Raw genomic sequence first — 23,673 nt, forward strand, 5'->3', positions numbered from 1 at the left:
CAGCCCCATTTTCAGACATGACATCGCTACTATATGACGACAGACTTTTTTCTTATATACTTTTTCTCCGACAGATATCTTCACTGCCTGGATGGCTCAGAAACTACAGACGGATTTATTAGCGGAAACATGGCAGCCAACGGGAATAGAGGTTCTGTCAAACTGCACGCTGCCCTGGCATGTCTACACCATCAAGAGAATCACAGTCGCGAACCACTCCTTCTACTCCCGCCAAGATCACTCGAAATGGTGCATCTCCAGGCCGAGCACAGACATGTGGACGTGTATTGGAGACCTGAACCGCTACGCCGAGCAGATATGGAGGAGTGGAGGCTTCGTCTGCACCCAAAACAAACTCATTTACTCCGCATTCAGCAGCATGGTGGCGTACTACAGCGACTGTGGAAAATAAAGTCCTAGCTGGAAATCAAGAGAACGGTTCACCCTGTATGATCAAATATCCCGCTACTTATCAGTACTTGGTATAATAGCCTGTGCGTGCTCATCCTCTTCTGGTGGACCCGGGCGTCCATGCATCATGCTAAGCTATGCTAGAGAAAATAACCTATAGTGACTCAGAAGGAGCAAAATGATCCGAAATATCAAACTATATCAAAGTTATTAAAACAGTATGAAATACGTCAGTTCATAGAATCAGCACATAGTATAGGACAGAAATACAGAAATAAAAAAGAAAGAAAAGCTATACGCCCTATAACAAATTTAGGGAAGAAGGGGCTGCTGCACACCTCGACGTGCGTTTTCCCACCGCCTGCGGCACCAGTTTCATTAGGCTAGGGTCACACATGGCATATTTGGTGCAGATTTTCTGCACATAAAATCTGTAGAATTTTTACATTACCCAGCAAAGTGGATGAGTTTTAACTTAGGGTTTGTGGAGACGTTTAGTATTTGCAGCAGGTTTTTCTACTGCAGAAATTAGAATGTTGGCAGGAAAAAAGCTGTATAAAATATGCGAGTTTTGGGGTAATTTTTGTATGCATTATGACTTGCGTTTTTTTCCCCCTGTTCATTTGAATGGGTGAAAAATGCTGCAAAAACTCTGAAAGAATTAACATGCTGCAGATCTGAAAAAACAAAACACGTTGATGGTTCAAATCTCTAAAAAATAGGCAGATTTCAGAAATCTCATTCACTTTGCTGTAAATGTAAAGCGCTATGCTTTTTTTTTTTCCGTGGCAAAACGTGCTGGAAAAAATGCAATGTGTGAACAAGCCCTAAGAGTGGAAAATATGCATGCATTTTAGATGCAGAAATGCTGCAGATCAGTTCAGAATCTGCGCATAAAACATGCACCAAATGCACAACCTGCGAATTTGGCCTCAGTCATGCAACCCACCGAGCAGCGATACCCCGCTACACACCTTATATTATAATGTCATAACCCTCTGGGCAGAACTCGCACAGAGAAGCTTAAATTTATGACTCAGAAAGGCAAATATGCAGCATGGCTTTAATGCCTGAAGGAGCCACAGAGACCATCAAGGCGTATAACTGGCACATGGTAGATGCGAGTACTGCTGCAAAGTTTTCATTAGAGCCCAGTAGCGTAAAATTAGGATATGATGTTGTGTTACAGATGCGCCACATGCAGTAGCCGGGGTTTTAAGTCAAAATTTCATGATAAAAGAATTGGCCATATGATTTCATCTGCAAAACCGAGCGGCCATAACCATGGCTGTAATAACAGCCACCCCAATGTGTATCCTCATAGCTCTGCAATTCACCCCTGTAGGCGCGCTGCATCGTCACACTCGCTTCTGATGGTCCAGCATCAGAAGCGAGTGTGACTGTGTTAAATATACTTATTTCTGTATATTTATTTATAGAGGACTTCTTACCAGATGCAATTCCAAAGAACATATCACGAAAAATCTTATATATAAAAAAAAGTGGAGGTTTATTCTTGGATTGTCCATCAAAAAGAATAGTTGCAGCAGAACATAAAATAGGTGAAGTAGTTACAAAGAGATTCATTCATGAGTGTACATCTTTCCATGGGTTCTGAATGGTAGTTTTCGTCTGCCTTTATTGAGCACATGTCCGGATAGAACATGTGGCCGGGCCTACATTGTCAGCGGTTTCCTCAGCGCGTAGATCTTCCGTCTGATGTAGTGTGTAAGGCTGCTGTTTGCTGAAATATAATCTGTAGTTACAATTCATCATCCTCTCACTTTGTGCATATTCATTCACTAAACCATTGTCAGACCTGGCGTCTTCGCTTCTGATTTGTGGTGCAGATTCCGCATTGTAAATGGCAGCAAATTACAGAACACAGAAACTCTGCAGATTTTACAATCATTACGCTGCAGCTGCCGTGGATTTTCGCAGCAGGTTTCATGCCTACAATATTTAGGGTGAAAATCACACTGAATGAATCCACAGCAATGTCGGATCTAACACAGATTTGTGAGAAGATGGCTGGTAGTAAAATGCAGCCACGTGTGGTCTTCTCTTTGGGATGAGCGCACACTGCGTGTCTTAATTGAAGATTTTCCTTCCAGATTTTAGAGCAGAGGTGGGGAACCGAGGGCCATTTACAGCCCCCGATGACCTTTTCTCCGGCCCCCGGGTAGATTCCTGGTGACCACAGTGCTTGGGCCAGTAGCTGTGATTTGATGGCCACCGACCTTTTTCATTTCTTCTTGCTCTGTGAGATCACAGTGTTCATTACTGAATGCTGAGGAGAGTGCAATAAAAGATTACGTCCCGACCCCAGTGCCAGTGTCAGGACGCACTGAGGGGGCAGAGTTGGCGTACAATTTGTACGGCCCCTGAAGGATGGGATAAATATCCACATGGCCCTTGGCAGAAAGAAGGTTCCTCGCCCCCATTTTAGAGGGTCAGGTCCACAACTTAATGCATTAATGGCAAAGTAAATGAGATGACACAAAGCTGACGCATCAATAAACCTACACGGATATGAGGTGGATTTTCAGATTTGCGTCTTGTCAGATCTCTTTGCAGAATTCACTACAGAAGTCAAGTCTGCTGCCGGGTGTACAATCCTCTGCACAACGTCCTGACTATTTTTCTGCACAGAAAATTTCTGCAACGTGTAAATGAGATTTATAAATCCCATCTACTTAGCAGGTAATGTATTCAGCATGATGCAAATAGGCTACGTGCGCCGGGACCCCCGGGATGATGGCGGTCAGTCTCAAGATTCCTATGATCCACATAATTTAGTGAAATGTCAGTTTTGTTATCTCTCAAATGCTATTTAGACACGGGGTCTTTTTGGAGTGGAAACTCCCATGTTTTTAGTTTTTTCAGGAGGTTTTGGAGTTTCCACTCAGTTTCTGCTCCAAAAACTCCTAAAGAAATGTGCCATGTCTGATGCAGGTCCTGTTTCTGGGAGCCGCACATCTCCGGACCCCGTCCTGTCTGATGGAGCTGTGCTGTGCAATGGAGCATTTCCAGCCACCACCTGAGCAGCTGATCGGAGCGTCGCACCCTCAGCATCAGACACTGGTGACCGATCATAGGCCGGACGACCGCTTTACTATTTATAAAATGAAGCAGTAAAACAACAACATATCTGGTATCTCTGGTCCATAAAAGTCTGATCTATAAGATACAAATTGATTTTAGCCAAACGATAGACACCGAAGAAAACCGAGCGGCGAGAACGGACCCTCACAAATAAAAGTAGACGAGAACGTGATAAATGCGGCAAAATGGTGTAAAGCCGTCGGCTCGTGACGCGATAAGCGCTCAGATAACCACGCGGCTGCGACGGCCAAGGCCAGAAGATTATTACCACTAAATTATAAGATAACCCAAGAGGTTCTGCATCGACCGCTCCGTCCGGGGGAATCGCGCTCCCTGAAGATTTCTACCAAATAACGAGCGCCGTAAAAAACAAAACCAAACACCACCGGCGACGCTGCGTCCGGACACCATTTTACCGCTCCCAGATATCCCCCCCCCCCCGTTTTTCACGTTATTATGTGGTAAAGTGAACGGTCACAAATCTACAACGGGCAGAAAACCAGCTGCAAAAGTAACGGGAAAAAAAGACGAATGGTAAAAAGCATTGAGAAAACGCACAACCGAATAAAAGCCACAAAAAAAGAAGCAAAACCGCGTGACCCGACCCTGAGAGATAACGTGAGGTGTGTACAGGGGCTGAGGCCACAGGAGAACAGCGCATGAACAATGCTCACTAGGCCTCGTCTCCATGACAACATCACCCGGAAGCGGAAGTGCGATATTTGTTCCGGAAGTAGAGTCTATCTGCTCCAGGCCTCGTCTCTATAACAGCGGAAGCGGAAGTGCGTCTCTTTTTCCACATGGCTGCGGGAAGGAGCTCCGGCTCCGCGGAGAATAAAAAACGAAAGAAGAATAGAAGTAAAGCCGCGGAGGACGGGAGCGATGTGGCGGCCGGTGGCGGGGGGCCCGGAGCCGGGGAGCAGCCCGTTGTCTTCCCTCCTTCCTTCTCAGTGTCTGAGATCAAGAACAAGCAGCGCAGACACTTCATGTTCATGAAGCTGAAGATGGAGAAGCGGAAGGTGAGAGGAGCCGCGGGCGGCCGGAACGACCAATCAGATCACGGCTTCTGTTCCCTGCCCTGAGAGCTGCGCTCTGATTGGGCGCTGCAGGCGGTTGTCATGGCAGCGGTTTGTCAGGTTCTCCGCACATGTTGGGGGGGTCTCTCTCTGTGACAGGAGACAGCGCCCTCCCCAGGTCTGTGAGAAGTACTTGTTATTGGTGGGGAGGTGCTGAGACCCCCGTGTGTGTCCAGCCCCCGACCTGTGAGTACGTGTGTACAGCGGCTGCTTTACCCGCACGCCTTGTGTCTTTCTGATAGTAACGAGCCCCCGCTGCCCTCGTCGTTGCCCCATCTCCAGCATCTGTGGCCGCAGTCTCCACTGCGGGGTCTGTACACAGCCCTACGCCGGCCACAGGAGACAGGAGTGGCCTCTGCCCCATCAGGCCGACGTCTGCTGCTGTTACTTCCTTATATACAGAAGGGTAATGAGCAAACAATGTTATGGAGCTGGGGGGGCGACGCTGTACATGGAGGGGGCGACATCGGAGCCTTCTGATGGAGTAAGACCTAACACAATGGGGTCAGGGAGCAGCCGCCGCTGCCACCCTCCGGTAACTCATTGGACTTTCCCTGGTGCGGACCGCTGGGTGTGTTATGGGGTATTGTTGAATTGTATCCAAACTTTTTAACTTTATTTTTTTTCATTTGATAGTTCCTGACACATCCGGCAGATCGGGGGCAGGGAGTGGGTCCGGCACCCCCCACACACACAAGTTTGTCTCCTTCACTCAGGAGGCAGCAGTGATTGTACAGAGTTGTGGGGGGCTCAGTACAAAGTCCGTGAACCAGGACCCCGACCTCCACCGATCTGCAGGGTGTTTGTGTAGGTTGCCTGTGAGCGGTACAGACTAAGGCTCTGTTCACATGTCCATTAATCTTATTCTTACACGTCACAGTAACAGTCCCCACAATAATCAGTCGGTCCCGTCTGTTTCGAACCGATCAGTTTTTCCGTTCGTTCCTACAAGGAAGCACAAACAGAATGTCTGAACGGAGATGAGAGCAGCGTCTGAGTCTTGGCCCTTCAGCCAGAAGCCACGGCTGGGTTTTTACGTCTGGAATATTGTAGTTTCCTTCTGTTTGGTGAAACGATGTCACAACTTTTGCAGAGTTTGTCGCTGATGCATCTGTCATTTTCTTGCAGGCGAAGCTCGCACTGAAGAAGAAGCTTAAGAAGGAGAGAGAGGCGCTTGGGGACAAGGTACATTGTGACCCCCTCAGCTCATATGGGGAGGGGGTTTAAGGACTTTATTGTTTTTTCATAAACACTTTACTGCCATCAGCTGTTCTCTTTTAATTTCTTTACATCTATAAATAGGCTCCACCAAAACCTGTTCCCAAAACCATAGAAAATCAGCGCGTCTACGACGAGACCACGGTGGATCCAGCCGACGAGGAGGTAAAAGCTGCCGCACTAGATTCCTCTCAGCTCAGTATAATATATTGCTCCTTTCCCGTCATTTCTTAGAATATATTTTGCAAACAATAAGTAGTCATGTCATCACTATCATGTAAGATGTGAGTTAATCTGTTCTCTCAGGCCTCATTCACACATCTGTAATGCAGGAGCATTTTAGCATCTGTGTTGTGGTTGGAAGTCTCACCCCATTGGGTTTGTGAGCAAAATGAAGCTTACTGGGGGGGACTATTAGTTGGGGTCGTTACACTCTAAGGCCATAATACTGGTAATAAAATGCCTCCATATTACCGCTGTCTGAATGAGGTCTTACCCCTGAGAAGACATGATGGCATCCTGGATGCTCCGATCTGATACCAGTCCTGGTTTAGTAGAATGGATCCGTTACAGGTGCTGTAATCTCAGGTGCATTAGTCCTTCCATATGAAGCCTGGCATCACTGCACTTCACTCTTGGTCTTCAATAAACCGCCCATATTTAACCTTGCTCCTATAACCCATTTTTCTTGTATATTTTTATTTTTTGCAGTAGGGATCAGATCCATTGATGATAAATACATTATAACTTCCATAAAACTAGTTATAGCTGAAGTGGAGCCCTGCAGTGATCTTTCCATACATCTTTGTGACTCGTCTCCAGGATTTCGTGCTTTGATAGTTAATGATTTTCCACCCTCTGCTTGTTCTAGGTGGCGTATGATGAAGCTACAGATGACTTTGCGCCTTATTTTAACAGAAAGACAACACCCAAAATCCTCATCACAACATCTGACCGGCCACGTGGTGTAAGCAGCTGCCGATTTCTCAATCCAGTCTTCTTTTTAGTGTCATATTATATCTATTATATTCATTGTTATGTATTGTACATTTTTTGCTTGTAATGTCACGAGAATCAGTCTTGGGTTTAAAGGTGTATTATTCCACTATAAGGCTACTATGGCATGTCTGCAGGATGTACCACAAATGTCCGAGAGATGTGACTTCCACCCATGGGAACCACATTGATGTCCTCCTACCCCAGTTCTGCAACCAGATGGAAAAGGACTAAAGTGGTGGCCGCACATGTGGTGAACGTGCTCCATTTACCACTATGGGAGTCAGGGCTGTGGCGTCGGTAAGCCAAACCTCCCTCATATATGGCTCATGTTTAAGTGATAAATTTACTGCAGTAAAATGGTAACATCCGGCTTTTATTCATTATTATGATACAATAATCGAGCTATTTAGATAGAACATAAAATATATTTATTGGAATACAACTTTAGAATAAAAAAACTTTGCAGATTTACAATTTATTATCCACTCTGCAGTAAGTGGGGGAAAAAAAGTTTTCAACAAAAACGTCCTGAATAACAATTGTGCAGTCTATGAATTTGTTCTGAGAAATAGCATCGCCTCCATCAGATCCTCCATAGATGACCTCCGATCTGACCTCCTTATTTAAGGCTGAGAACAACCTCTACACTAACTTGGGTTGGTGGCAAAGCAGTGACCACATGGGAACATCTCTGACAATCTCAGGGTATGAAGGATTTGCCTCGTGCCGTCAGTTCTGATGAAGGATTGAACTCTTCTACTTCTTTGAGAGCAAGTGAAATATGTTGTAATTCCACAATTGCCCATTTTCCAGCACGTCTCTTCAAGATGGAATCAATTTTAGGGGTTCTGGCAGCAATAGCCTCCTGCAGACTATCTCTTATTGCCAGCCGCAGCATGTGCACAACACAGTGCATGTGAGGGATAGGAAAGAGGTGTGAAGCAGCTTCAACAAGATCATCTCATTGTAAAGAATCATTCTGCTGTTCTTCTGTAGTAATATCTGTTTGTTCCTCCATTATGGGGACAGGACTGTGGCCTTCCATCTCCAACATGCTGAATCTGAAATGTTCTTCAAGCTGCTGTTCACCTTCATTATTCTCATTCATCAGTTTAATTCTACTTATGTATGAAGCATTATCAGTTATAATAGCAAGAACCTGTTCTTTTTTGTTTTTACTCCTGCTTTCCTGTTCACTCCAGCAGTTCTGAGATGAGTGCAGGCATTCCTTTCCTGTCTGTAGAGGAGAAGCTTCACTACTTATCATGTACATAAACTGCAGCACAAATTTATCTCAGCTAAAAGTCCAGACCCTGAGATCAGGAATAGGACGGACATTTATAGGACATTTCAGAACTTTCCCAAATTCTTATGAAAAAATATTCCCCACAAACTGCATTGAATTACTGTACCCAATGTATTATATATTGTTGGACTCGATCCATTTTATACTGACTCCGACTCCACCAAAATGGACACCGACTGCACAAGTCCTACTCCACTGCCCTGATGGGACTTATGGAAACAGTCACGCAGGCGCATGTAACTCTATTAGAGAGATGTGCGTCCACCACTTGCATCTGTTATGTAGAGGCAGGACCTGCATCTGTCAGACATTTCTGGTAGCATCTAATAGCTTATGGAGTCATGCTGGGACTTGCTGTACCCCAGCGGCTGTGTGTGAGATTCTGAGAATAGGTTCTTACTCTTTTGCATTTCTTCTCTTGCAGCGTACAGTGCGGTTTACAGAGCAGCTATCTTCCATTATACCCAGCTCACAGGTGTATTACAGGAGGGGTCTGGCCCTGAAGAAGATTATCCCGCAGTGTATCACCAGAGATTACACAGACCTCATTGTAATCAATGAAGATCGGAAGATTGCAAGTATCCTTTCAACAAACAATTTTCCCTGTTCTTGTGCTTAGTCAGAAACTAAATACCTCCCGGTCTGAGGGTCCGTCTGACCATTTCTTACATACATTGTCATTAATTTTACACAATGCACAAAATACAAAAGCTGAAGATGGATTTTCAAAGAGCTTCTTTCTTAGTTGTATCCTTAACCCGACCTCCAGATGGGCTGATCCTCAGTCATTTGCCAAATGGACCCACGGCTCACTTCAAGATGAGTAACGTCCGACTGCGCAAAGAGATCAAGGTGCGATTATCCGCTTGTACTTGTTTGATAACGAATCGTATGAGTTACTTCATTTCTTCACATTTTATCCACTCACTTTTAGCCTTTGTCCAAATGTTTGTGGGAATCAAGATGTTGGGGCCAATTTACGAAAACTGATTTTTTTTTTTAAGCGTAAACTTAAGTTTCAGCATTGTCTGGTCTATCAGAGTGGTTTATGCTGGATGATGCGCTCTGGTCTAGGTTTACACCATGTATTAGTCAGATCGCCCTCAGACACGGTACATGAGGTTTCATCTAAAGCTAAACCCTCTTTTTTTTTTTTTTTTTTTTTTTTAAGCGAAGCCAGACCCATCCTAACAAGTCACTGCAACTTCTCAAGCAATGTTTAAAAACTACAATTCCAGACTGGGTCTTACTGAACCCCCTTCTCGAATTGATGGGGGGGATTCCAGTGGTCAGACCACCAGAGATCAGCAAGTTATCATCTAACCTTTCGATAGGAGAGAATTGACTCTGGCCCCTGTATTGATATGACATGGGAATGTACAGTGGTGGGACCTTTCTGGAGGGGTTCATGTAGCTGCAAGTTCTAAAACTTATTTTGTTGGGCTTTTTAGATGTGTGGTGACAGGTGAAAAACTTTTCCATATCCTCTGAATTTTGTACTAGTCAATCTACATCAGAATTTATTACGAAAAAAATTGGAGGGGGAGTATAAAAAAAAAAAAAAAAAAAAAATCAGGGATCCCAGGGTGGATTCTCCATGGTCTCATTACCTTCATAGAAGTTTGTTCCTCGGCTGTGAGCCTCGTAGATGACCATGACTGTGTCGCTCTGCATCGGCTGTATACGGCGGCAGCAGTGGAGCCCTCTACTGGTCACTGTCTGTAAGCACCTCCCTGTCCTCCGTATCTGGGGGAGGGGCGTTTTCATAGAGGATTACCATTGTAGGTTGTGGCATCTGTTCACCGGTGGAATCCATCACTAAAAGCTGAGGGTAGTCTTCTCCGATGATGATGACTGTTTGTGTTACACCCTGTAGGGTCCCTTCCACCGTCGGTGCTGTATGTTACACAACTTAGACTAATAGAAGTTGCTCAATTTTATATGGAAAATGTTTGACTTTAAAACAAAATACAACTCAACCTGTGGTCCCATGGCGTCCAGCTGCCCGGACCACCTCGCGTATCTAGACCCGTGCTTGTCTGTCTTCTGCCTGACATCTGTTTTCTGCGCTATTTTACAGAGAAAAGGAAAGGAGCCGACGGAGCACAAGCCCGAGGTCATCCTGAATAACTTCACCACTCGCCTCGGGCACTCTATCGGCCGCATGTTTGCCTCTCTGTACCCACACGATCCGCAGTTCACGGGGCGACAGGTGGCCACTTTCCACAACCAGCGGGATTACATCTTTTTTCGATATCACAGGTAGGTTGTGTTTGCAGCGTCCCCGGAGATGTACGTCTATAGTAATGGAATAATGCCCAGGTCTGTTGTTTCCTCTGTAGATACATTTTTAGGAGTGAAAAGAAAGTGGGAATTCAGGAACTTGGACCTCGATTTACACTGAAGCTGCGGTCTCTGCAGAAGGGAACGTTCGATTCAAAGTACGGAGAATATGAGTGGGTCCATAAGGTGAGTTCTGTCTGGGTGGTGCCGCGGGCCGGGATGTGAGGGCTCAGATGCTTTATTCTTGCCTTTGATTGCATTGCAGAGGTGTGAGTCCTTGTATTTATATTCCAGCCCTAAATGTCTGCGGTTTGTAAACTCTCTGATGCATCTCATCAGGGTCATGGCAGGAGAGTCCGGCCTTATATTATAGGAGATGCTAAACTTATTATGACCAACATTTGTATAGGGGATGACCCATCCACACACAAAACTGAAGAGTATTAGAGATATATTAAATTTTATTGAGATAAAATTAAAACAAAATAAAAAACCCAACTTCAGAAAAATCGGGAGCAATCCCCTGAGTGTTCAATACAAAAACAAATAAATTGAATCTACATACCAAATAATGACATAGTATGCCGGCAACAAGTAAGCCCATAATAGCAATGAAATAACATGTATAAATTACATAAGTCCCATTATAGCATAATAAAGCACGGCAGTGCTCAGTAGGTACAAATTGCAAATCACGGCAATGTTCAATGGGTACCCATTGGTATGTAGATTAAATTTATTTGTTTTTGTATTGAACACTCTGGCGATTGCTCCCTATTTTTCTGAAGTTGTTTTTTTTTATCTTGTTTTAATTTTATCTCAATAAAATTTAATATTTTAATATCTCTAATACTCTTCAGTTTTGTGTGTGGATGGGTCATCCCCTATACAAATGTTGGATATATTGCCCTCGAGTTGGATATGATACTTTATAAACCCATGGATACCATTGGGACTTTTTGTGGTTGTCATAAACTTATTATGGGAATGATTTACTGACTCTCCCCTCATGAGAAACATTCAGAATAAAGGGCTTGTCCACTGCAACGTGTATTGTCAAAAGACTCAGATGGGGTAAAATATTAGAAGCCGTTCTCGGCTGTCCGGTGCCCACTAATCTTAGGACTCGGCTCATGTGTCCAACTGCGGGAATCACTGGCTGTTGTGGATCAACGCTGCGGCCGGTTATTGGCTGCAGCGGTCATGTGTCCTGGTGTAAGAACATTATCACTGCAGCACAAAGTGATTACTTGCTGGGGATCGGGGAGTATTGCTTCTGTTATCCCATTACAAAACTTTTAAGAAAAGTGAAGTTGACAAACCCTACAGCCTATGTACCCGCGTGGTATTTTCCCTGTAGACTCCCCACAGTGGAAACTCCTTGTGAACATTGCTGCAGCTTTTGTGACGATAGTGAGTGAGCCGCGCACATCTCCCCCTCTGCGGTAGCATCGACGTCGACAGCTAATATATACTTCAGGTGGCTCAGTGGTTAGCACTGTTGCGTTGAAGCGCTGGGGTCCTGGGTTCAGATCCCACCAAAGGCAACAGCTGCAAGGAGTTTGTTCTCCCCGTGTTTGTGTGGGTTTCCTCCGGGTTCTCCGGTTTCTTCCCACGCTCCAAAGACTGATAAGGAATGTAGATTGTGAGCCCCAATGGGGACAGAGATGACTTCTGTATGATGGTGCTAATATAAGGAAGCATGCTAATCATCTCATGCACAAGGGCCAGTGTCCCTCCGCCCTTCAGCTTGGCTGACACGGCCTGCTGTGGCATTACTCCTGTCCCAGGCTGCAGGGTGTGTACGGAGCCGATGGTCGTGCCCACTGACCATGCCCTTTACTCTCAGGAGAACTAGATCATTTTAAGAAATGTACTTGATCGGTACCGATAAATGCGGTAACATCGATCCCCTCCTTCTAATCTTACATTCTCTTCTCTTACAGCGACATGAAATGGACTCAAATAGAAGGAAATTCCACTTATAAGGAGACGTCTCATCCTTTGCTCGGACCTACAGGACAATGTTACCCATCGTTTGTGGCATTGCAGCTTCTTCTGTATAGCGCCCACTGGCGGAGCTGGGAAAACCCTAGAAAACATTCTTCACTAGTGGAATGAACACACGGTCGTATTTTATATTTTCTCCCCAGTATACAACATTCTGCTTTACAGCACGCTGCAAACTCAACCCCATTCTCCCAGGAATTCTTTGGAATATTAGAGACTTTAATTATTCAAGTGTAAAGTCCTGCTGCGTTCTGGATCTGTCAAATCACAGTTACCTATGAAAAGTCACAATTGTGTCACACATACAAGCAACTGCAGATCAGTAAATTATATATTGAGAAGATCCAGGTCTGGGGTCACCTGCACGGGCGTCTGGTGCACAAACAGGAAACAATGGATGAAGCAATATCCTGTGACAAAGGGGAATTACAGCACATGGACAATGGGCCTCTGCGCCGTTAATGAGGATCCCAAATACAGAAGCAATGATTAAGTGAGTCCGAGCAAAGAACAGCTGAGAAGCCGGCGCCGACCCTGCAGTACTGATCATAAAGATCTACCGGACTGCTCCATCCTCCAGGTAAATGTGCACGAGACCCGGCTGCCCATCCCGCCCGCAGCGATCAGCCTGGCCAGGGATGTGCAGCCACAATACGCTCCAGTGTATCAGCCCCGGACTCTGCTCGAGGCCTCATATCTGTCATGTGCCACGAACGTCTAATATTCTGCTGCTCTGTACGATTACAGTATTGCCAGATAGTGTAATATTGTTGTACAATAAAAACTTGTCCTTTTTTTTTTAAAAAAAAGGACATCTGAGCAAGCGTATGCGTCTCAATCTGACTTATCATCCAGCCTGAACCACTGATAAAATGCACCAAGTTTATCACTGGGCCAAATTGCTCTGTAATGCTGCACTGAAGATGGCCGCCTGTTACAGAACAGCGCGCACAAGTATAACAACCGCCTTGTGCAATGTGCGCTCCTTTCGTAGAAGACAAGCCACTCACTGCAGCAGTGGCCGGTAACCAAGGCAACAAGTAGTAAACTACAGGAAAAATCTGCAAGTTAACAAGGTTTTTTTTTAGGGAGAAATTGCCAAGTTTCTCCATTTCACTAGTACTTTGCAGTCTTACCATTCACTAAGATGCAATTTTTTTTTTTTTATTCTAGAACTGGTTTAGAAAAATATTGAATTTTTTTTTAGTCCTGGTTGCAGAAAGGTCTGTGGAGTCAGTAAGAAAACCTCCAAATCCTCAATTCCCCTGACTGACTCCACAGCCCCGGCCCCCGCTGAGCGTGCGTGTAGAGGGCGGCCCCTGCTGAGCGTGCGCGTAGAGGGCGGCCCCGACCTTTATAGGCCATTTCATAGCTTTCCCAAATTCTTATTTACAGCACATCCTGCATTGTACTACTGCCCCCAATGTATTATATATTCTAGGAATCTGATTTGGTCCATTTTATACCAACGCCACCAAAATGGACACCGACTGACTCCACAGCTCTTGTTGCAGAACTTAATATATTGAAGGATTTCATGTTAATACCGTTATTGTAAAACTGGCAGTCGCATTTGGCCTTGCCACAGGCCAAAGTACATCTGACCTGGCTGCAGACCCCTTGAATAGGTGCCCAGCTCGCACAGAGACCCATCACCATTGCCAGTACCAGTGAGGAGAGAAAGCCCCCCTTGTATAAATGCCGTCCTCCCTACAGACCACAGAGTCTAATCAGTTACTGCCAGGAATGGGTTAATAAACTGGCCTGTAAACTCTACAGGGGTCAGATCGCACCCCCCCAAAACCCATCCTGTCCTTGGATCTGCTCATATTTATTGCCTAGAAATCTATACTGGACAGTTGTCAGCAGCCTGACAACACTGCCACCATTGCTGGAGGGGATGCTGGGAGTTGTAGTTTCTCAACACCACAGGTTGTAGACCCCTCAGAGAAACCTGGGTCACATTTATGGTCAGACGACGTAATAAAACATGGCGTCCTTTGAAGGGTACAGTTATACTATTAGATTTCCATGAGACCACCAGGAATCGCTCTGTTACATTCCCTGGCTATATATGAGGGTCTTGGTCACGCCCTCACATCAGGCTTCTATAGGGAGCCGTGCACACTTGAGGAATTAGTCAGGTGGGCATCGCCATGACCGAGCTCCTAATCGCTTTAGCGGAGAAAAAAAAAAAAAAAAGGCAGAAGGCGTAAATCTTTTCTTTGCATAACTTTGTGTTGAGGGACAGTATTGGGACTGCAAAGTGCCCCTGCCTCCCCAGTGAGAATACAAGGTGAACTGATCACGTGGCTGTGTACGGCACCGGATACGGGGCGAGCGGTGAGATGAGCTCTGCACAACCCATTGTACTGGTGGAATCGTTGAACCTTGAGCACACGGAGGCCACGAAGTCTCTCGATAAATCCATCACCAGGTTCGGGGGCTCCTGCCCGACTCCAGCGCTGGTACCTGCATCATCATCGACCTTGGGCCGACTCCAGCGCTGGTACCTGCATCATCATCGACCTTGGGCCGACTCCAGCGCTGGTACCTGCATCATCATCGACCTTGGGCCGACTCCAGCGCTGGTACCTGCATCATCATCGACCTTGGGCCGACTCCAGCGCTGGTACCTGCATCATCATCGACCTTGGGCCGACTCCAGCGCTGGTACCTGCATCATCATCGACCTTGGGCCGACTCCAGCGCTGGTACCTGCATCATCATCATCATTGACCTCGGGGAGCTTTACCCTTCTCTGGAGAAAGAGCTCCGGTTATAGGTTGGACTCGTGTTGCAGACAAACCCCAAAGTGCGACTGGAGGCGAAGCGACAAGAAGACAGAGCGAAGGAGATGTAAAAGGAAAGACATTTATTGCGATTAGTCACCAGTGTATAAAATGTTTTTTTTTTTTATTTTAAGAAGATGAGGAAGTAAATGACTGCGGACAGCTGACGGCGGAGAGGTAGATGTTAACTCATGTCGATGGAAATGTACAATAGAAAACTTGGCACGTCCCACGGGTCATACCGTAAACAGAGCGGCTCCTTCAGGGCAAGCTGTGATCCGGCTACAAGAAAATCTGTAAAGAGGAAAAAAAAAAAATGTAAAGAACCAGAAAACAAGTTCAGACATTTCCCAGCAAGTTAGGATTCCCGCTATACAAGGATCTTCGCCGAGCACTAGGTCAGAGTTTGTCGGAGTCCCCTTGGAACTACAGTAAATTCTGATGGGATCCCAACATTGACTTCAGCTTTATTCAATGAGGAGCTTTCAGATTAGAGATCCTCCTCCGGACGCTGCAAACGTTTTTTTCCCCTTTTCTGTCCCAAAGTTATACCTGCCCCCAGCAATAGTGCTGCACACCCAGCCTATATATTACCGGGAGGTGGGGTGGGTGAAGGTGCACGCAGCCTATATTATCTGCTAATCTCTTGTAAAAATAAAAAGATCAGAGATGTTAAAATTCAACATGCCCAACCTACCCCAGTAGTTAATGTTGGAGCCCCCCGTACACTGCATGGAGGGTTTAGCCTCCTTAGAAGTGCTCACCACACCCCAGAGGAGAGCGGGATTGGGTATATTGTACTTCATCAGGTCTGGATCCTTAATTCCCACAGAAGACGAGCCGTCCGCAGGAGTCCAGCCGTGGTACTGACCTACTGCTCACTGATAACTTACGAGTCCACAGGTACGGGATGTGTATGGATGGCATAAAGCTCAGCCATCATCCCTGCACTGATGGGCCGAGGCTCAGGACATGAAGGGGGCGCTCATGAGCATTTCTGCCAACCAGACACCAGTCAAACAACAACGGTTCAGAAGTGACAGCGGGGGATCAGGGGAGAAGGAAGGCTGGATTCACAGTTACACAGCAAGGCCGCTGGACGACTACACCTGAACCGCAAAGAACTATGCAGACGACGACGTGCCGGTGCAGCCGCAGACCAACCCATACAAGACAAAGTCCAATAATACCGCTCTGCCGCCCCGCTGTCCGGTCCTCGCATCTCCAAAACCTCCAGTGACCGCCCTGTGTCTTCATCATTTCTTTTCTGTCATTTTTTACAGTTTATGAACGAACTTGACAGGAGGTTGTGCTAAAAAGATTCCTGGGGGTGATGATCCGGCCCCGGACCCCCGATCATGAATGATCCCATCTATCTGGGATCACATGAAGGATCCGCACAAGACTCATACACAGAAGATCTGGGGTCAGTGCTCCAAGATGTCTGGCACAACCTCCTGCCGAGACCCTCCATAACCAGTGTACAAGCGACGAGAAGAAGGAGGCGACCACCAGATACCGACAACGGGGGGCGACCACCAGATACTGGTGGGATTTACATTTCTTTTAGTCTTTTGATAATTGGCAATAAATTATTAACCCTTCTGTGTATGAAGCGTCAGACTGCAGTATCCTATTCCCACCTGCCTAAGACTTTTGCACAGTGCAGGTTTATATATACGTTATGTCTGCAGATATATAAATGTGACCCCAGACTAAGGGGCCCGAGCACCTCTAGGGCCACACACTGCAGATCTGGGCACGACACGCCATAAAGAAGCGCAGCGGCCATGCCGGGGAGAAGGACCAGCCGGGCCGTGTCCGGAGATGAACAGCGCAGCTCACGTTATATCGGGCGCAGAAGTCGGCGCTGTTGCGTTTTTAACCATTTACTTACCATAAAGAAAGACGTTGAGAGGAATCACAGGAAGGAGCAGACCTTGGGGGGCCGGAATGGGTTTGTGCTGGAGGAGATCCCGGTCAGTAAGGGGTCGTGTTGTGCATTCTGCATACAGAACTGCTTCAGATCAGCGGCTGCCTGAGAAACCTGCAAGATAAAGAAGCCGCTGATCGTCATCTGATCGCACACACAGACGCCGACGTCCCAGAGACGACAACACATTCTCTTCTTTCTCCTCCCCGGGGCAACAATCCCCACTCCACAAACTTGCACACCCTCGCAGAAATCTCAAACACCTTGACCTACACTTACTCTCTGAATCCCTCCTCCCTCTTACAGACATAAGTTCCTTACATGATGCAGATGTTGCTGCCACTTTATATAACACCACAACAGCTGCAGCTCTCGATTCGGTTGCCCCCCTCACGCATACCAAGGCTCGCACAATCAACAGACAACCCTGGCACACCAGCCTAACTAAAGAACTGCGAAGGGCCTCAAGGGTTGTTGAGCGCAGATGGAAAAGGTCCCACTCCCATGAGCACTTCATCGCATTCAAACAGTCCCTCACTACCTTCAAGTCCACACTCACTGCAGCAAAACAAAACTCCTTCTCATCTCTCATATCCTCCCTGTCTCACAACCCCAAACTATTCAACAACTTCAATTCTCTCCTCCGTCCCCCAGCGCCTCCTCCCTCTCCTCTCATCTCAGCCGAAGACTTTGCCTTATTCTTCAAGCAGAGGATTGATACCATCAGACAAAAGCTTTTGCCTAAAGCCCCCACAGCCCCTCTTATATCTACTCAACCCTCCTCCTCCAAAACCAACTTCTACACCATTTCTGAAGATCAACTTTCCTCCTTACTCTCCAAATCACACCTCACCACCTGTGAACTTGACCCAATCCCATCCCACCTCATCCCTAACCTTACTACAATCTTCATCCCAGCCCTAGCCCACCTCTTCAACCTGTCACTAACAACTGGTGTCTTCCCCTCATGTTTCAAACATGCCTCGATCGTACTCGTCCTCAAAAAGCCCTCCCTCAACCCATCCTCTGTGTCTAGCTATCGCCCCATATCACGCCTCCCCTATGCCTCGAAACTACTGGAACAACACGTCCATTCTGAGCTGTCCTCCCACCTCTCCTCCTGCTCGCTCTTTGACCGCCTACAATCTGGCTTCCGACCGCACCATTCTACTGAAACTGCACTGACTAAAGTCACCAACGACCTACTAACCGCCAAATCCAAGCGACACTACTCTGTCCTCCTCCTCCTCCTCCTGGACCGGCCATCTGCCTTAGACACAGTGGACCATTCCCTCTTACTACAGACTCTCTCATCTCTCGGCATCACAGACCTGGCCCTATCTTGGATCTCCTCATACATAACAGACCGGACATTCAGCGTCTCCCACTCACAGACCACCTCCTCATCTCACCCCCTATCTGTCGGTGTCCCCCAAGGTTCAGTCCTAGGACCCCTGCTCTTCTCCATGTACACCTTCGTCCTGGGACAGCTCATAGAGTCTCACAGCTTTCAGTATCACCTCTATGCTGATGACACAGATCTACCTCTCTGGACCCGATATCTCCTCCCTACTAACCAGAATCCCACAATGTGTCTGCCATCTCATCCTTCTTCTCTGCTAGATTTCTAAAACTTAACATGGACAAAACAGAATTCATCATCTTTCCGCCATCCCATTCACCCCCCCCCCACCCCCCAACTGACCTATCCATCAAAGTCAATGTCTGTCCACTATCCCCAGTCCCACAAGCTCGCTGCCTTGGAGTAACCCTGGACTCGGAACTCTCCTTCGAACCACATTTCCAAGCCCTTTCCACTTCCTGCCGACTCCAACTCAAAAATATCTCCCGGATCCGCACATTCCTAAACCATGAATCTGCAAAAACACTAGTGCATGCCCTTATCATCTCCCGCCTTGACTACTGCAACCTCCTGCTATGTGGCCTCCCCTCTAACACTCTCACATCCCTCCAATCTATCCTAAACTCTGCTGCCCGACTAATCCACCTGTCCCCCCGCTATTCCCCGGCCTCTCCTCTCTGTCAATCTCTTCACTGGCTCCCCATTGCCCAGAGACTCCAGTTCAAAACCCTAACCCTGGCATACAAAGCCATTCACAACCTGTCTCCTCCATACATCTGTGACCTAGTCTCCCGGTACATACCTGCACGCAGCCTCCGATCCTCACAAGATCTCCTTCTCTACTCCCCTCTTATCTCCTCTTCCCACAATTGCATACAAGATTTCTCCCGTGCATCCCCCCTACTCTGGAACTCTCTACCCCAACACATCAGACTCTCGTCTACCGTGGAAATCTTCAAAAGGAACCTGAAGACCCACCTCTTCCGACAAGCCTACAACCTGCAGTAACCATCGCTCCACCATACCACTGCACGACCAGCTCTACCCTCACCTACTGTATCCTCACCCATCCCCTGTAGACTGTGAGCCCTCGCGGGCAGGGTCCTCGCTCCACCATACCGCTGTACGACCAGCTCTACCCTCACCTACTGTATCCTCACCCATCCCCTGTAGACTGTGAGCCCTCGCGGGCAGGGTCCTCGCTCCACCATACCGCTGCACGACCAGCTCTACCCTCACCTACTGTATCCTCCCCCATCCCCTGTAGACTGTGAGCCCTCGAGGGCAGGGTCCTCGCTCCACCATACCGCTGCACGACCAGCTCTACCCTCACCTCCTGTATCCTCACCCATCCCCTGTAGATTGTGAGCCCTCGAGGGCAGGGTCCTCGCTCCACCATACCGCTGTACGACCAGCTCTACCCTCACCTACTGTATCCTCACCCATCCCCTGTAGATTGTGAGCCCTCGAGGGCAGGGTCCTCGCTCCACCATACCACTGCACGACCAGCTCTACCCTCACCTACTGTATCCTCACCCATCCCCTGTAGACTGTGAGCCCTCGGGGGCAGGATCCTCGCTCCTCCATACCGCTGCACGACCAGCTCTGCCCTCACCTACTGTATCCTCACCCATCCCTTGTAGACTGTGAGCCCTCACGGGCAGGATCCTCGCTCCACCATACAGCTGCACGACCAGCTCTACCCTCACCTACTGTATCCTCACCCATCCCCTGTAGACTGTGAGCCCTCGCGGGCAGGGTCCTCGCTCCACCATACCGCTGCATGACCAGCTCTACCCCCCTCACCTACTGTATCCTCACCCATCCGCTGTAGACTGTGAGCCCTCGCGGGCAGGGTCCTCGCTCCTCCTGTACCAGTCGATGTCACATTGTGTTCAAGATTATTGTAATTGTTCTTGTATTATACCCCTTTTTCACATGTAAAGCGCCATGGGGGGCAGTGACGACCCCCCCGTATACCTGTACACGGGGGCAGTGACGACCCCCCCCGTATACCTGTACACGGGGGCAGTGACGACCCCCCACCGTATACCTGTACACGGGGGCAGTGACGACCTCCCCCCCACCGTATACCTGTACACGGGGGCAGTGACGACCTCCCCCCCACCGTATACCTGTACACGGGGGCAGTGACGACCTCCCCCCCACCGTATACCTGTACACGGGGGCAGTGACGACCTCCCCCCCACCGTATACCTGTACACGGGGGCAGTGACGACCTCCCCCCCACCGTATACCTGTACACGGGGGCAGTGACGACCTCCCCCCCACCGTATACCTGTACACGGGGGCAGTGACGACCTCCCCCCCACCGTATACCTGTACACGGGGGCAGTGACGACCTCCCCCCCACCGTATACCTGTACACGGGGGCAGTGACGACCTCCCCCACCGTATACCTGTACACAGGGGCAGTGACGACCTCCCCCACCGTATACCTGTACACAGGGGCAGTGACGACCTCCCCCCCACCGTATACCTGTACACAGGGGCAGTGACTACCTCCCCCACCGTATACCTGTACACAGGGGCAGTGACGACCCCCCCCACCGTATACCTGTACACAGGGGCAGTGACGACCCCCCCCACCGTATACCTGTACACAGGGGCAGTGACGACCCCCCCCCACCGTATACCTGTACACAGGGGCAGTGACGACCCCCCCCCCACCGTATACCTGTACACAGGGGCAGTGACGACCCCCCCCCACCGTATACCTGTACACAGGGGCAGTGACGACCCCCCCCACCGTATACCTGTACACAGGGGCAGTGACGACCCCCCCCACCGTATACCTGTACACAGGGGCAGTGACGACCCCCCCCACCGTATACCTGTACACAGGGGCAGTGACGACCCCCCCCACCGTATACCTGTACACAGGGGCAGTGACGACCCCCCCCACCGTATACCTGTACACGGGGGCAGTGACGACCCCCCCCACCGTATACCTGTACACGGGGGCAGTGACGACCCCCCCCACCGTATACCTGTACACGGGGGCAGTGACGACCCCCCCCACCGTATACCTGTACACGGGGGCAGTGACGACCCCCCCCACCGTATACCTGTACACGGGGGCAGTGACGACCCCCCCCACCGTATACCTGTACACAGGGGCAGTGACGACCCCCCCACCGTATACCTGTACACAGGGGCAGTGACGACCCCCCCACCGTATACCTGTACACAGGGGCAGTGACGACCCCCCCCACCGTATACCTGTACACAGGGGCAGTGACGACCCCCCCACCGTATACCTGTACACAGGGGCAGTGACGACCCCCCCACCGTATACCTGTACACAGGGGCAGTGACGACCCCCCCCACCGTATACCTGTACACGGGGGCAGTGACGACCCCCCCCACCGTATACCTGTACACAGGGGCAGTGACGACCCCCCCACCGTATACCTGTACACGGGGGCAGTGACGACCCCCCCCACCGTATACCTGTACACGGGGGCAGTGACGACCCCCCCCACCGTATACCTGTACACAGGGGCAGTGACGACCCCCCCACCGTATACCTGTACACAGGGGCAGTGACGACCTCCCCCACCGTATACCTGTACACAGGGGCAGTGACGACCCCCCCCCACCGTATACCTGTACACAGGGGCAGTGACGACCCCCCCACCGTATACCTGTACACAGGGGCAGTGACGACCCCCCCACCGTATACCTGTACACAGGGGCAGTGACGACCCCCCCACCGTATACCTGTACACAGGGGCAGTGACGACCCCCCCACCGTATACCTGTACACAGGGGCAGTGACGACCCCCCCCACCGTATACCTGTACACGGGGGCAGTGAGCCTATATAGTGGGATCTAAGGGAAGACATTTCTCCTTCTGGAGAGAGACATGCCCGTACAGCGCTGCCGCATTGCTCTGCACCGGAGCTGCATACATGACGCCGCCCCTCCCCCACCCGGCAGGAAGTTTGGGGGTTTATATTATTCAGCTCCAGGACCAGGATCTGGAGGAGGAGGACCGCTCTCACCTTCACCCGGTTGATGCCGGCCTCCACCCGCAGCTGCTGCACCACCTTCTTCATCGCGGACACATTCGCGGTTCCCGACATGTCGGCTGCAAAACTTTACGCCCAACTTTTCCGCTGTTCTCCACTACCGTGGAAGTGCGCATGCGCTGAAGTGCGCAACCTGGTGGCCAGAGAGGGGCAGGGCGCGCTACTATTTCTAGACTAGAGGCGTCGGGGGCGGAGAAAAAAAGAGTGTGGGGACTGACGGGGGCGTGGCTGAGATATGACGGGGGCGGGGCTGAGATATGACGGGGGCGGGGCAGGAAGGGCGGGGAGCCAGGTCCGTGTGTTTCTCGTTTCCTGAGAGACTTTCGTGTTTTGTTTTCTCGGCAGAGATACGATCTGCGGCTGCGCAGTCTGAGCCCATAGATCCGGAGGGATCGCCGCGAGATCGTTCTCAGTGGTGGAAAGAAAGGAAGGGAAAAGGAAAAGAAAAGGAAAGGACAGGACGGTGTTTATGTGGAAATAGAAATGAATAAAAGGTCTTATAAAAAATTCCATTAAATCCCATAAATTAATCCGCTGGCGGCGCCATCACGGGTTGGAGCTGGTTACCTGGTAGAAGATGAATTATGAGGCGGTTATCAGCCTGTGTGAACCAGCGCCAGTCACACCAGCCGCATCGCCCATAGCGGACAGTGACGATGGGAATCCTGCTGCCACCAATCCTCCCGCTGCCACCAATCCTCCCGCTGCCATCAATCCACTGCCGCCAATACTCCCGCTGCCACCAATCCGCTGCCTCCAATCCTCACGCTGCCACAAATCCGCTGCCACCAATCCTCCCGCTGCCACCAATCCTCCCGCTGCCACCAATCCACTGCCGCCAATACTCCCGCTGCCACCAATCCGCTGCCTCCAATCCTCACGCTGCCACAAATCCGCTGCCACCAATCCTCCTGCTGCCACCAATCCTCCCGCTGCTACCAATCCTCTGCCACCAATCCTCCCGCTGCCACCAATCCTCTGCCACCAATCCTCCTGCTGCCGCCAATCCTCACGCTGCCACCAATCCTCCCGCTGCCACCAATCCTCTGCCACCAATCCTCCTGCTGCCACCAATCCACTGCCGCCAATACTCCCGCTGCCACCAATCCGCTGCCTCCAAT

At 49.2% G+C, this 23,673-nt stretch overlaps 3 protein-coding genes across 3 annotated transcripts in view; 2 read left to right on the top strand and 1 right to left on the bottom strand.

Moving 5' to 3' along the window:
* DNASE2B (deoxyribonuclease 2 beta) overlaps positions 1 to 2,234 on the top strand; it is a 326,043-nt gene extending 323,809 nt beyond the window's left edge. Inside the window, exon 7 of the mRNA XM_073643997.1 lies at positions 75 to 2,234. Coding sequence (XP_073500098.1) covers positions 75 to 412 — 338 coding nt within the window. The 3' untranslated portion in view covers positions 413 to 2,234. The remainder of the gene's footprint in view (positions 1 to 74) is intronic.
* Positions 2,235 to 4,251: 2,017 nt separating this feature from the next.
* RPF1 (ribosome production factor 1 homolog) lies at positions 4,252 to 13,236 on the top strand. The gene is made up of 9 exons (XM_073644002.1): positions 4,252 to 4,535; positions 5,721 to 5,777; positions 5,895 to 5,975; positions 6,682 to 6,777; positions 8,540 to 8,693; positions 8,885 to 8,967; positions 10,196 to 10,377; positions 10,458 to 10,584; positions 12,345 to 13,236. The coding sequence occupies exons 1-9, from the start codon at positions 4,317 to 4,319 to the stop codon at positions 12,384 to 12,386; spliced, it is 1,041 nt and encodes a 346-aa protein (XP_073500103.1). The 5' UTR covers positions 4,252 to 4,316; the 3' UTR covers positions 12,387 to 13,236.
* A 2,032-nt stretch (positions 13,237 to 15,268) lies between these two features.
* GNG5 (G protein subunit gamma 5) lies at positions 15,269 to 22,714 on the bottom strand. The gene is made up of 3 exons (XM_073644003.1): positions 22,526 to 22,714; positions 17,098 to 17,247; positions 15,269 to 15,494 (listed from the first exon to the last, which is right to left on the bottom strand). Exons 1-2 carry the CDS (start codon positions 22,604 to 22,606, stop codon positions 17,122 to 17,124), a joined length of 207 nt encoding a protein of 68 aa, XP_073500104.1. The 5' UTR covers positions 22,607 to 22,714; the 3' UTR covers positions 15,269 to 15,494; positions 17,098 to 17,121.
* Positions 22,715 to 23,673: the final 959 nt, after the last annotated feature.

This window comes from Phyllobates terribilis, unplaced genomic scaffold, assembly GCF_046119375.1.
Source record: "Phyllobates terribilis strain yellow unplaced genomic scaffold, ASM4611937v1 Scaffold_8__6_contigs__length_399053987, whole genome shotgun sequence".
In the NCBI taxonomy this organism is placed as follows: domain Eukaryota; kingdom Metazoa; phylum Chordata; class Amphibia; order Anura; family Dendrobatidae; genus Phyllobates; species Phyllobates terribilis.

Excerpts from the sequence above, each read along its gene's own strand:
- RPF1 (XM_073644002.1), top strand. The coding sequence starts at position 4,317 with ATGGCTGCGGGAAGGAGCTCCGGCTCCGCGGAGAATAAAAAACGAAAG. Across the intron at positions 8,968-10,195 it reads GACTGCGCAAAGAGATCAAG|AGAAAAGGAAAGGAGCCGAC; the intron begins GTGCGATTATCC and ends GCTATTTTACAG. Across the intron at positions 10,378-10,457 it reads ATCTTTTTTCGATATCACAG|ATACATTTTTAGGAGTGAAA; the intron begins GTAGGTTGTGTT and ends TTTCCTCTGTAG.
- GNG5 (XM_073644003.1), bottom strand. The coding sequence starts at position 22,606 with ATGTCGGGAACCGCGAATGTGTCCGCGATGAAGAAGGTGGTGCAGCAG. Across the intron at positions 17,248-22,525 it reads CCGGCATCAACCGGGTGAAG|GTTTCTCAGGCAGCCGCTGA; the intron begins GTGAGAGCGGTC and ends TTTATCTTGCAG.